The following is a 14,307-nucleotide window of genomic DNA, read 5'->3' on the forward strand; positions in this document are numbered from 1 at the left end:
ATCCATGCTCTTACATACTCCGTTTGTATTGATGAGGAAGAGGGGTGGCTCCTACCCAAAGCCCTGCTGCACGTTCCTGCGCACGTGAGCGGCCATCAGACCAACTTGTATCAGGAACATAATTACCTGTCAAGTATTACTGAATGAGGTTCTCATGCTGTAAGTTTCACTGAATTTGAATGGCGAGGGGAGAGAAAGAATGAGTGAGCAGGTCAAGTAAATTCCTATCTGGAAGGTAAAAAAGACCCTGTTTCATCCTGAGTTTATGAACTAATTTGGGGGGATAAATACACTTTCTGAGAGTTTCACCTCATACAAAAACTGACTGATACTCTATCATGGCAACTTTCTTTCAATGCCTGTACTTTGTACAATATGCAAGGTGGCAGTGCTACATCAGCCTTCACATACATGGGGGACATGCTGGTGGTCCCAGAGAGCCCAATAGTCTCAGAACCACAGATAGAACCCCTCTCGTGTGCTGTGTGTGGAAACTGAGGCAGAGATAGTAAGAGTCATGGTCAGACTGCCAGGTGCTTGTTAGCCCGAGTCCCACCTGCTGGACTGTCCTGGGAGGGCAGTGCTGAAACGGGCACACTTCCTATGAATCCTCTGGGAGCTTTTTCCATCTCCCCAGCACTGTGCACAGCTGTGTGAGGGACTGCATTGCTGTCAGGGCGTTTATATAAGGGAATTTCTCCACCCTTCCAAGGACAACCATCTTTCAGAGTGAGACGTGGCCCCTCTCTAGTACCCGCAGGAAGAGATGAATAAGTGGCTTCCAGTGAGGCCACCCCAGGCACAGCTGATGGTTACTTTAGACTTTGGTTATCTGCTCTGGCAGAAGAAAGCAGGGGCGTGCAGAGTCCTGACTTCCAGAACACCCAAAATCAGTCTGATTTTTCTTATTTGTCCTCTTGGGGGTGACGTGTTGCTTTTCTAATGACTTTTGTTAAAATATTGTTACTCATCACAGTGATCCTGGGAAGTATAGAGAATGGGCCTCAGTGTCTGTGGGGAACATGGGTGAAGCCAGACTAAGACTGTACAGTTTCTCAGGGACAAGTCCAGACAACAGGTAAATGATAAATAAATAGACTCATCCCTCCCTCCCTCCCTCCCTCCATCCATTCATCATCCATCCCCCCATCCATCCCTCCCTCCCTCCCTCCATCCATCCAGTCATACGTCCCTCACTCCATCCATTCATTCATCCATCCCCCCATCCATCCCTTCCTCCCTCCCTCCAGTCATAAGTCTCTCCCTCCATCCATTCATTCATCCATCCCCCCATCCATCCCTCCCTCCCTCTATCCCTCCATCCGATGCAGGGACTCATGAGCACCAGGCCCCACGAGGGGCTGTTTCACGGCGAGTGGCCAGTGCGTTCCCGATGCTCCTCCTCATCACTTGCATTCCAGGCTTCCAGGTACCGATGACCTGTCTGCTGGCACAGGCTGGGGGGACCACAAGGGCAGAGTCTCCAACAGGAAGTGCTTGTCCCCGGAGAAGACCACTTGGGGAGGATTGGGGAGCACAGACAGACCAACTGGAGGCATCATCCCGGCAAAACGGAGACTTCAGTTTTCCGTAACACACTGCTCTGGCTGCGCGCGTGAAAAGCATCGTCATGAGCCCAGGACGAAGGTGCCAGGAAGGACGGACGGTGGCGGAGAGCGGTGAGACATGCCGGGGTCTGGCCACGGCTCGAGGTGGAGCCCATGACTACGTGTCTCTCCCGTTCGCTTCCCAGCCCCCAGTCCTTCTTGCTCCGTTTGGTCAAGCTTCTGAGAGCAACACGCCACCCAGCTGTTTTCCAAAAAACCTGGTTCAAAAGCTTCCAGTGTTCCAAGGATAGGAAGTGCATTTTTTGAGGTTCAAATGGGGATGAGAGAAGTGTTAAAAACCCTCATGGGGAGCAAACCGCTGAAGGGGACCTATGACTAGCAGGCGACAGGGACACCCCGTAAGTTCATTAAGCTCCCTGACATGGGAACATGATTATCTAGTGACAGGAAAGTTCCAGGATTGAGGAACCAGGACTTCTGGGACTTTTGTTTCTTTGCCTGTTAAACTAGGGGCTTAGGCTAGATCTGGGGTTTCCTGCCAGGAGCAGAGGGGGAGCCATTTGGGAGAAGAAGCTCTATTCCATCCAGAAAACACATTTAGCATCTTTTCAAAAAGGCTCACTACTAAAAATACATATACTTAAGAGGTAACGCCATCTCTTAGGACCACTTCCAGCCCTTACATCCTGTGATTAAAGGTTTCCTAGCCACAGTGGGTGAAAGAGTTGTCCTAAGTTATCTTTCTCTAAGAAGATGAATCCTGTGCTCAGTAATATTTCTGTGGATAGATGGACAGACAGATCAATTACCCGATTACTAGTTACCTAAAATTGTCCACTAAGAAACTGCTTAGTCCTAGCCTGGCTATACCCATGTGTCTAGCAGGCTTTTAGATCCATTCTCTTTACTTCCAGGATTAATACAATAAATAACACTATTTTAACAAAAAGTTATTAGAAAAATAAATATGTCACCCTTAAAATGACATAAAGAAAAAGCAAAGTGATTTTTAGGTGTTCTGAAGTAAGGACTCTTCATGCCTCTACTTTCCTCCACGAGTGTAGACAATCAAAGGCTACAGTAGCTTCCTGAGCCTTCATTGTCCATGTCACATTTCTTCCCTCCTCCCTGGAAGGGTCCCACAAAAGCTGGACGGCTGCTATTCTTTGACATGGGAAAATAAGACGCTGGAAACTTGCAAGTACTGAAGTAAATGAGGAACGAACGTCAGGGTCAAGACAGCGGGAAGATAAAGATGCTCTTGTTTTTAACAACGCACAGAGCATTTTTCTAAGCCTGTATATTGGTGTGCATGATCCTTAACTTTTGTAGGTATGACCTCCCTGTACGCTGCACCTGCGTCAGGCATCATCTCTCAATTGCCTCGCGGGCCCTGCCTTCATCATTTGCAGCACGTCACCCAGCTAGCTGTGAGGTCAAGCTACCGCAGGGTGGCACTGTCTGCCGACACTTCCAGATTCCACGGCCTCTTACTAATTCAAGGAAAGGCTATCAGTGTGGGAGGCCTGAAAGAAAGACTTCGGAGGAGGAGCTGCTAAGAGATTACTCCAGAATTCCAGGCGAAGTACTTTGAGGAGTTCAAGCATAGGGCTTGTTTGCATAAAATAGAACTGAGGGCACAGTCTGCTACTGCAAATAAAGAACGGCACTAGAATTTACTTCCAATTCGGCTGAAGTGGCTGAAGGACAGGGCAGGAGTGTGTGTTATTTTTCTGCAAGGGGTGGTGGTGGCTGGGTCAAGGGGCAAAAATATTTCCTTTCCCAGGGACCTTGCCGTCCTCAGGCTGGGTCCCCTTCGGGCTCATGACCATTAGCCAGAGAGATGAGGCTGGGTACTGGCACCCCCGCGAATGATGACACCCAATTCAGTGGGCAGGGAAAGAGGTCAAGATTGGCAGCATTAGGGAAGGCAGAGTGTCCTCAGAACCCTCCAGAAGTCTGGGAACTTGGTTCCACTGCGGGGAGGCCTGGGGCATCCTAAGAGCAGCCTGTAGTGTGGAGATAGCAGCGCGCTGCTTAGATGCGTGAGTGAACCACAGTGATCAGTCCTTATCTCAGTTCTCTAAGACTCCTCCCCACCACAACGGGAAGTCTCCTCTTCAATTTCTGGACATTCAACCTGTTTTCAAGAACATACTGGAACAGGAGGACTACTTGATCTGACAGATGCACATATGTAATAGGTCTTATGCATACAGACACACTCATCATCTGGTTGGCGAAGACCAGGGATGTGTGCATTGCCATTTTTATTTCTAAATGGCTGCTTAGCTGAGTAATGACTGCTGTCTTAAATGACTGTTACTATACCAACATATATATTATTTTTTAAACCAGGCAAAGGATATATCTCACTTATGTTTCACTCTGTGATCTGGGAGACAAACATACACTTCCAACTTTATTTTGATGTCCCTATGTGTAACTTAATGAGCTATATGAAGTCCAAGTGCAGGCTAATTATCAGGCATCTTTAACTAAGCGTCTGGGTGTTGGTTGGCATTAGCTGGCTGGGCCACCGGCAGGAAACATGTCCAGGTGTATCTTGGGGATGTGCTTTGTGGATTATCCACGGCACCCCATGAAGTCTGCAGCCAGCCCCCTCTGCTACACTCAGCCTGGCCCAGGACACCCGTTGCACCTGTCGGCCACGGCCTATTCATGGAGGACAAAGGCCTCCCTATGTGTGCTCCATTGAAGCTTAAATAGGAAGAGCTTTGTGAAGCGAAATGTTTAGGCATAAATAACCTTGCTCTCCCTGCTGGTTTGAATTATGCCACCACTGAGCTAAGTGATCGCTGAGGGCATGTTTCCTCTCTGGAAAACATGTTCTTTGGAGATGATGACACTTCAGAAAGGAAAACCATTTAAACAGCAAACTCCCCAAGGACATGCAGGCTGCAGAATTTCTCTGTGGTAAAACCAAAATTGCTATGGGACCAGGTCAGAAAGAAGAAAGCTGCGTTTCCCTTGAACTACAAACTGCCCTTTGCTGGTTGAGAGTCTTCATAGTTCAGGGGACACTGAATTCTGAATGAATACCCCAACCTAAGCTATCTAGTGAGAAAGGGGGGTCGGCTCAGCAAGAGGGCCTTGGGGAGGGCGCCATAGAGGTGGTGAAGTAACAGCATCTGAACACTAGATGGCAGCAGCCACACACACGTAAACTTCATAGGAGCTTATGTCTTCCCTGGTCAGGGGACTCAAGCGGGAACTGAAGACAGTGCATTCTTGGAGTATTTTATTTTTACCTTTCTCTTCTCCCATGGGAGGCTGCGATGCCATGTAGGTGAGAGGAGAGAAGTTCTTGTTTCCAAATGCATTATACATGGGGCACAAGAAGAAGGTCATAAAAAAAGATAACTGCTGTCAGGGCATTTGATCATGAATCTGGTCTAAATAAACAAACCATGCACTGTGTCCACTAAATTAGGGGTCTATGCACTTTTCAGTACAGGGCCAGAGAGTAAACATTTTCAGCTTTCAACCTTAAGATTCTGTGGCAATTACAGAACTCAGCCATCATAGCATGTAAGGAGATACAGACAATATGTAAACAAATGCATGTTGGCAGTCTTCTAATAAACTTTATTTCCAGAAACAGGGACTGGGCCACATTTGGCCCCATGGGCCACAGTTTGCTAACCCCTGCGTTAAATCAACATGAAACTCTACCTGGCCTGTTTAGCTTGGTCCCCACGCACTCCTGACACATGCAGGGTAACTTGGCTTTTCCCAAATCCATGCAAACCCTTCCTTGCTGTGTGTCTCTTGAACTAGAACTCTCCCTTCTGCCTTGCACACAACAACAAAGTCAGCTGACAAACGCCACCAGTCAGGGCTGCATTTAGAACCTTTTCGTCCCTCCAGTCCCTGGTCATCCCCTCCGTGGTCACCACATCACTCATCCCCATAGCTACTGAAACACACAGCTGTGGGCGGTCAGTCCACATCTGCTCGAGTGCTGAATTCTTCACACTGGTCCCTCTACTTGCTCCCCCAAATTATCCCACTGGAGCCAGGTCATTGTGTCCATCACCTCTTGGCTGTTGTCATCCCCTGCCTCAGAGTGGCCCATCTCTTGCTGAAAGATGCCCTTCTTTAGCGTCTGGCTTACCCTTCACAAGAATGCTCCATGTGAATTTCATCTGCTGGCCCTGGAAATGCCCTGGGACCTTACCTGGGCACGCTCACAGCATTTCCTGCCTTTGTCATCGCCACCTGTCCCAGCCGACTGTCCCCACGCTCCTGGTGAAACACCACCCAGCCTATGAAGCCCCCCTGACAAGAGGGAAGCGCCTCATCCACTGGTTTCTTAGATGATTTGGTTTGTTCCCCTCCCTTGGAGCTTAGTCTGTGCTAATCTTGGGGTGTCGATGTGTTTAACTGCCGACGAACAAACTATTGTGGCTATTTGTTGTTGTTGTTATTGATTTTCAATTATAGCGAATTGAGGTCAGAGAATGTGGTCTGAAGGGTATTGATCTGGAGGTATTCTGACTCTCTTGGGCACAGTGCTCTAATCAATTCTGGGAAATGTTTTCAAAACACACATGCACTTGAGAAGAATGTAGGTTTTCTAATTGCTGGGCTAGAGTTCTACATACACCCGTCACCTCTCTGTTTTAGCCTTTTATCTGTTCTATACCATCAGGGGACTCGTACTCCTCCACCACGACTGAGGTTTTGCCTAATCTTCCTTGAAATTCTGACACTTTTTCTGAACCAAGTCGTGGTTTCTGTTGCTAGGTGCGTGCAAATGCAGGGTCATTCTGGCATCCCGGCACTTCGCTTCTCTTTTCCTTGTATGGCTTTCTGCCTTGAAGTCTGTTTGTCTGCTACCAACACCGTAATACCTGCTTTCTTTTGATTCACCTTAGATCTTTTTCCATTTCTTTATTTTCAACCTTTCCACTTCATGCTTTACGTGGGCTACCTGTTAATTGCCTAAAACTGGAATTTTAAAATGCAAGCTCTATCTCTTCGATGTGTTTAATCTGTCAGATGACTTCACCTTCGTACACCTCCCCCCACATTAGTCGGTCTTTTTTCTTCTTCCTGCCTACCTTCCTGCCACCCTCTAGTCCCCAGCCTCCCATAAAACTGTAAGCTAAGGGCAGAGAAAGCTAAGCAGCCTTGCCTAGGGCCTGTTCTGCAAGTCACCACTCAAGGGCAAGATGACAGGCACTTGGGAAGGAAGAACCCCAATCGTAGATTTGTGAGTGGGGATAATGGGCTGTAGGATGGGGTCTGCCTGAGGGTGAGCTTTGCTGGGGGGCTCCCTGCCCACACCAGCATACTTGGGACACAGTGGTCAGGGTGGCAGAACTCCCTACAGCCTGTGACAGGGGATGGGGGCAGAGTGGGAGGACAGGGGGACATGAAAACCCCCAGTGACGCTTGTCTAGGAGAGGGTTTTCTGAGGCTGAAAATACTGAGACCTGCTGTCCCAGCCCAGCCAAGGGACCTTTGAGTTTATGCATCTCAGACAGGATGTTCGGTCAAGGGAAGAGAGGAACTGGGCTCAAAAGGTTTTGCTCTAATTTCTTCAGAAATATTTATAAGGACTAGCAGAAAGCGCAGGTGACAGAATAGAGGGACATTGGGGTTGACATCTTGATGTCACGGGAGATGTGGTACCGCCAGACAGCCTGGCCTGTGGGCACATTATCTGGGGAGGGCTGTCACTTGCCAGCACAGACCTGTAGTGCATGCAGTCGCCATGCTCTGGGAGGACCTGGCCTTTGAACGTGTACAGGGTCAGCCCCCTGGGCTCCTCAGCCCTGTGGACACTGCCGGGCTCTGACATTTCTCATAGTCTAAACAAAGAAAAGACCAAAATGGCCATGCTGAGGGACAGAGAGCCACCCTGCCCTCGTACCCGGTGCCGGCAGCGCCGTTGGCAGAGCATTATGAACTGTAATCAGCCCTCGATCTGGGTGACATTTTTTACATCCTAAAGGCCCCTTCCATCTACCATCTCATTTGATTTCCACAACAGGCATCATGTAAACAGATGATGCCAGAAATAGGGCAAGGACATGACTTGGGAGTCTGACAGGTGGGAATAAGAAGGTGGGAACAGGGAAAACTGACCTAGAACATGTCAGCCCGCACCCTTGTTTGGGGCATCGTGGAGCAGACATGCCCCTTAACAGGGAGCCTTACAATTCAGTGACTGCACCTGACACGCAAGCCCCAAGTCAGCTGGGGGAATAGAGGAAAGGAGGTGACGGAACATGAAGGGGCCCCATGCAGGTCCAGTAACCAGGAGGCTGGGAAGGGTCCTGTGAGAAATGAGCACCCACCAGCCATGGTAAACAGACACAGGTTGATCACTAAAGAAGGTGGTACCATTGCCTTAGAGGAAGAAAAGTAGGTTTTGAGATTGCACCAGGCAGAGGGGTCAGAAACCAGTAGCCCCTGGGCCATCTCTTTGGTCTGGATTATGCTCTTAAAAAATCATCGTGAGTTCAAATGCTTTAGAAAACGCACGTATTGTCTATTTGAGGTCCACTTCTGTTTTCACCTTTCCCAACCGTCTCCACCCAATTGTCTCCAGGCAATCTTGTGACCCTTCATCCCCTGAAGGCATCTGAGTTGGTGCCCTTGAATGCAAGGCTCCACTCTGCTCTCGTTCGGCTGGGAGGCTATCCATGGTAGTCATGGATTTGTGAGCCTGGGTGGACCCTGTAGAGCTCATCGCCACAATGCCTGAGGATAAGCGCCCCTGGTGGTCCCCAGGGCACAGCCTTATCTAGACCCTGGTTAATTCAAGAGAGGTAGAAGACAGGAAGAATTGTCTATGGAAGTGACTGTCTGTGGAAGACGAGGGAAAATCAGAGTGATGGGCAGCTGGGCTGGGTCACCTGGGTGCCTGGTGGTGATGAGGACCCTGGAGCGGGGGCAGGCTTTGTATGACAGCACAGGGTGACAGTAAGCTCAACTCTGCACATGCTGAGTATGGGGACACTGTGGAACCTCTAAGTGGGGATGTCTGGAAGGTAGCTGGACTCAGAGGAGATGTTTGGGAGAAAAATCTAGGCTGAAGATCTGCTTGGGCATCAGCAAATAGATGGAAAATAGTCATGGTGATGGAGAAGGTTCCCCCCGGAGGGCGCACTAAGAAGAAAGCATACCCTAGAGATAGATCGCTGGGCAACGCCAACACCTCAGAAAGGGAAAGGGCCATAGGACAAGAGGCCCCCAGAAGACCCCCCAAAAGGACAGACGTGAGGAGGCGGAGCCAGGAGAGGGCAGCATCAAGAAAAAGGAAGTGAGGGCTTCAAAAAGGAGGGAGCGGTTGAAAGCACCAATGGTTGCCTTTGCTATGTTTTTCTTTTGGTCTTTAGCCTTTATACATTTACAGAGTTTGGAGGACAGCCTGCAATCATATCCATGTTATGCCTTCAAAGTGGTTCCCCACCAGATGGCTCATTTTAAAAACTTGGCCTAAACCTGCTGCTTTGATGGGGCACCCCTCTCAGGCATGAGCTCACCTGTCCTTCTCCTGGCCCTGAGGAGGGGGTGGGTGCAGGCTGCTCATCCAGGGAACAAGCATTTCCAGAGCACCACAGGGTGCGGGGCCACGCTCTAGGGTGGCACCTGCTGGCTTACCTGGCACTCTCGAAGGTGGCAGATGCTGTCTTTCCTATAGCCCCAAATCCAACTCCAACAGCAAGACCCTCTGAAACAGACACAGAAAAGCAGGCAGAGTTAGGAACAATTTTCCAGTAGGTTCATCACCATCTCTGTCTCCAGGAAGATCGCATTAGGTTTCCAGTAATAGAAAATCCATGTAACAGAATCTTAACCCAGGGGGTCAGCCAATGATGCTACTGCATATTTTTGTATGGCTTGCAAGCTACGAATGATTTTTACAGTTTTGAATAGTTGAAAAAAAAAATCAAACAAAGAATAATATTGCATGGTACATGAATATTACATAATTTTAGTGTCCATAAATAAAGTTTTACTGGCACGCAGCTATGCTTATTTGTTGACAAATCGTTTATGGCTGGTTTTGTGCTACATCAGCAGAGATGAGTAGATGTGACAGAGACTTATGGCCCAAAGACCTAAAATACTTACTATGTGGCCCTTTATAGAGTTTGATGACTGATTCCTGACCTAAAACACAGGGCTTTATTATTATTAGCTCATGCAACAAGAGGTCTACTGTTGATATGGCGGCCAATGATGTCATCACAGATATTTGAGGAGCCACCCTCAAATGGTAGAGATAGTTACAGTCCACTCTGAGATGGTGTGGCTATCGTCCAGCTTAAGCCTGAGGATGCGCGAGATGATTCTCTAAGTCCTTTCCAGGGGAACTCGTGAGCTTGCTGAATTCATCGACACTCTAACTGTGATCAAGTGTGGAAGGGCCATGCTTGTCTCCAGGTATATGATGGGGAAGTAAGGGCTTAGAAAAGAAATGGAACTGACCCAGTGGCCTGGAACCACTGGGGTGGAAGCGTAATGTTAAGACACATTCTGACATCTATGGGAGAATTCAAAGATCGCTCTCAATCAAACAGGAAAGAACTGTCAATATTGGTCAGAATCCAGATCAAGGGCCTTTGGGGCCAGGAGGAACTTATGTTATGGAGACAGAAGAGGACATGATCTACTGAGTGAGAATTTCTTCTTTTGGGTTTCACCGTCTCTTGGAACGGACTGTTAGTCCTTGTGTTCTGTTCAGCTGGAGAGGACCCAGGGCCCGGGCGCTGTAATGACCCCAGGAGGCACCCGGGCATAAGGGGGCTGCTTAGACTTGTCCTATGTTAGGGGCTAAGAGCTCGGCTTTTGCCCAGTCCGGTTCACCAAGAGACCACATGGGGTATGGAGCCCACAGAGCTTGCTAAGGCATAAACTGCTTCATCTTACCATTCGTGCCTCAGTCTTCTGTGCGGACTTTATGGGGTGGCTGTGGCCACTGGAGGCTGCTGGTTGAGAATTTGGGATTCTGATGTCCCACCAAGTGTCTGCCCATATTTCTCATGATGAGTGACCATGGGATATAGAGTTCCAGGACTTTAGAGGTGGAGGAAACACCAGAAATCATCTGGCATGATCTTGGGCCACAGCCAGGCTCAGAGGCCGGGAATTACTAGAGTCTTTCCAGAATCAGACGGCAGCACCAAGGCTGCTGGGACCAGCCTCCCAGCACGCACGACACACAGCAGAGGGGACTGCAGAGAAGGCCCTGAAACACTGCCTCCAGCAAGCTCTCAGCTCGAGTGGCCGGCCAGTTCGACACTGCCGGAGCAACCAAGCTTCTCAAAATCAAGGTTCTAAAAAGTTATCTATTTTTAGGGCTCCTGATGCCAATTCCTAATAAAGACTTCATCATTTTTCCTCAGAGATGACCAGGTTCCACATGAGGCCTTGTGTTCAAGGTCTTCGTCTCTCTGTGACCCTTCTCTTGAGAAATGGGGACCGGGTGGCCCTCTGTGCGCCAGGCCCTGGGCTAGAAGCCTTACACATGAACTAAGGTGGGAATCATTATCTTTGCTCTACAGATCGGACAGCGATGGTGCCGGGGAGCTGGTCTGAGAGCCCAGGCGGGCCCAGGCTCTTTGTTCTCCATGGTTCTCTTCCTTCTTTCTTGGAAATTTCCTCCAAGGGTGCAGAGTACGGAAGCTGCCTCTCAGGGAGGGGTTAGCCTGATGCCTCTGACTTCAGAAAGGGGGAGGGTTGCAGGCCAGGTGCTGGATGCGATGGTGAGAGCTGATGTCAGGGTGGGTTGCCGCAGGTTATGCCTAAGGGTTGCAGACATGCTTTCCAGCAGCGGCAAGGAAGCCTCTCTTTGGGTAGCCCCTGGATCCTGGGAGCTGCCCACACCCTTGGTCATGAGAATATAAAGTCCAAGGGCAGCTGAGATGCCTCCGTCTGGCCAGGCTCCTACCTTTGGAGAGTCTGGCGTTTACAAACCTACCATTTTCAACCTTGTTTTGTACCAACACAGTCGGAACCACAACCCACTCGGTAACCGTGGGTCTCCAACACAAAAGAGCTTCATCGAGAACCCCTGGCCCACAGGGAGAGGTGTCAAAAGGTGGGAAGGACTAGGGTGTTTCCTGACACCAGAGAGGCACATCCCTTCTTTGGAAAAAATCTGCTTTTCTAAACCATAAGCAACAGCTGGTTGGCTCCTTTTGCTAAAGATTTTGCTCTCATTAGTCATTTTAGTGTAAATGATAGTGCAGCCCGGAGCAACAGGACCTACATTAACTAGCAGACTAAGCCCTCCTAGTGATTCGGCATATGGCTCGGCACTGACGGATATAAATGCTCACTGTGAGGTCGGCGGGGGGAGGACGCAGTTAAAGCATGAGGGAAAGCGCCTGCCCCAAGTGTCACACGCTGGGCGGGCAGAGGCTGGCCTTGAACCTCCGTTCCCACACCCCCCCATCCCAGTTTGCTGACCTGGGCTTGATGCTTTCTCCCAGGCGTGGGTGGCCAGAGCTGGCATCTGAATCTCTATCCTGAAGAGGTTTGAAGCCAAGCAAATGCACAGTCCCCCTGCCCCTGCAGCCTGCCCTGTGCCACGGAGCCAGGGCTGGGGGACACGCTGGGGCCTTCTGGGATGGTTTGCAAGGGAGCAGGTCCTCCTTGTCAAAGCAGCTGCCCCGGGAAAGAGGAAGAAGAGGCGGTGGAGGAGACAATGCAATTGTTTCCGTGTCTAAAAGTAGAGTAATACTTGAGAGGCAAGCGAATGCGAGACCAAGCCAAATTACACATAATTTGAAAAACTTATGAAAGAACATAAATAAGAGAATTAAGGCAGGTACTTATGATCGACAAATGATAGAAGGAACCCGCCGGGTGGAAAAGGTGCAGAAGAAAAATGCCGACCCGAACTCCCGCTGCAGGTGCTGCACCGAAAGTGCAAATTAGGAAGGTAATTAAGACAAGAAACCAAAGTGACTGGAACGCTATTAGTCAGCCGCTGCCCCTTTCACAGCACCGCCATTAACTCTGGTGCAAAGAGGGAAAATGAACACCAAACCCGCGTTTGTGATGCGGGCGGGGAGGCCAGCCCGAGGACACACTGGGGGACATAAGCTCTGAAGCCGAGCCAGCCACCTCCAGTCTCCCCGGCTTGGAAGGTGGGGTGCCTGCCTCTCTCCATCTCCCCATCCCTCCCAAATCTCTCTCTCTCTGTATCCCCCATGGGGGACAAGAATAACAAAAAGGGCCTGTGTTTTTATTGAGATGGACCTGGGCTCAAATCTTGGTATATTATTTAAGGTTCTTATAAAAATGCAAGTAGGGTTGAGAAGCATGGGGTGGCCTTGGAATGGCCCTCTGGCCAGATGACGCTGCCACATTAAACACGGGCTCAGTTCCAGAGCAAGCCTGAACATCCAGTGACACGTTCGCAGGTCCTGACAGGTTACTTGTTAAAAACAGAAATAAGACCCTTGGAGATCGTGGGGACCGTGGGGCCATGTGCAAGGGGACATGCCCATCCCCAACAGCATCTGGGGCTTCCAAGGGTGCCGGGCGAGCTCTGCTTTGATTCCTCCTCCGCTCCTGCCCGTCTAGGCACTGTCACTAAGCCAGGAGATCGGTAGTGTGCAAGGTGAGGGATTGTGTCACATGAAACTCCCGTAGGAGCTTCCTGCCCATAAAGGCTTGCTTTTGGCTGCCAGGAGAGTCGACCTATCTGTCCTGGACACACCGTAGGCACGCTGCCGCCTCCATGCCCGCTCTGATCTGGCAGCCTGGCTTAGCCTTCTGGGGAGACTGGTCCACAATATGTTCACTCCACTGCCTGGCCCATCTTTGGCTACAGATTTCTAGCAGGAAGGGAAACCAGTAAGGTGGGAACTCTGATCACATCATATGTTTACTAAACAAAATGTTGGTATAACCACCCAGGCATTGCTACAGCATCCCCGTGGAGCCTGGCAAAGGCCTTATAAAGGATGGAAATGATCAACTTTGTGTTTTTTTGAAAAAGTAGTTCAACACACGTTTCTAATGTGGATTGCTAACCCTGCTATTCACATTGGGTAAGCTGAGTGTTGGGAAAGATGAAAAATAGAGGTGGTCCAGAGGAGCCGAATTGAGCTCAAATTCTTATCAATATCAATAAAGTCCTGTCTTAGAGTGTATTAAGAGATGTTGATCACGGAAGATACTCTCACACGTATCCCCCTTTAGTGAAAATAACCACCTTCCTACTTAATGTTTCCAAGTATGCTTTTGGAGCATCTTCTGCTGTCTCCAGCCGGGCTCTGCTCACACATTGATGGACCCAGAAAACCGCTCCCCCAATCCCTGCTGCCTCCAGCTGCAGCAAACAGCAGGGGAGGAAGCATCTCCTCATTGGTGTGAATGAGGACAGACTCCCGCAGCCACATCTTTAAACAAGTGAAGGCATCCTGTCAAACAGCCACACGCAAGAGTCCATTTCAATCTGCTCTAGTTTTCAGCATGTAGGCAAAGATCAGTTCCCTGTGTTCCCACAGAGAAAAAAGGAGTGCAAGCCTTTGCTGGCACAGGAAACCCTGAGCCGTTCTAACCAGCAGGCCCTGCTCCGTGCCCAGACTCACCCCTGCAGCCACTCTCTTTCACCACGTGCCACTGTTGCCACACCCGGGTTTGCCCTCCAGCCAAAGGGCTCACTTACAGGTCCAGGGACAGACCAGGGCGGAGGGTCAGGAAGGGCAGCCTGGTCAGCTCCCTGAGCCTCTGTCCAGTCACC

The 14,307-nt window shown here is 49.7% G+C and overlaps 1 protein-coding gene across 13 annotated transcripts in view; it reads right to left on the bottom strand.

Annotated features, from left to right (window-relative positions):
- The window catches only part of SLC39A11 (solute carrier family 39 member 11), a 369,910-nt gene that overhangs the window by 52,473 nt on the left and 303,130 nt on the right, over nucleotides 1-14,307 (bottom strand). For 7 of the 13 annotated variants that reach the window (XM_073235864.1, XM_073235869.1, XM_036997237.2 and 4 more), the window contains 2 exons: nucleotides 12,021-12,218; nucleotides 9,207-9,276 (listed from right to left, as the gene is read on the bottom strand). In XM_073235864.1, coding sequence (XP_073091965.1) covers nucleotides 9,207-9,276; nucleotides 12,021-12,218 — 268 coding nt within the window. The remainder of the gene's footprint in view (nucleotides 1-9,206; nucleotides 9,277-12,020; nucleotides 12,219-14,307) is intronic. The other 6 variants (XM_073235871.1, XM_036997239.2, XM_073235868.1 and 3 more) reach the window with 1 other exon arrangement.

This window comes from Manis javanica, chromosome 4 (genome assembly GCF_040802235.1).
Source record: "Manis javanica isolate MJ-LG chromosome 4, MJ_LKY, whole genome shotgun sequence".
Taxonomy (NCBI): Eukaryota; Metazoa; Chordata; class Mammalia; order Pholidota; family Manidae; genus Manis; species Manis javanica.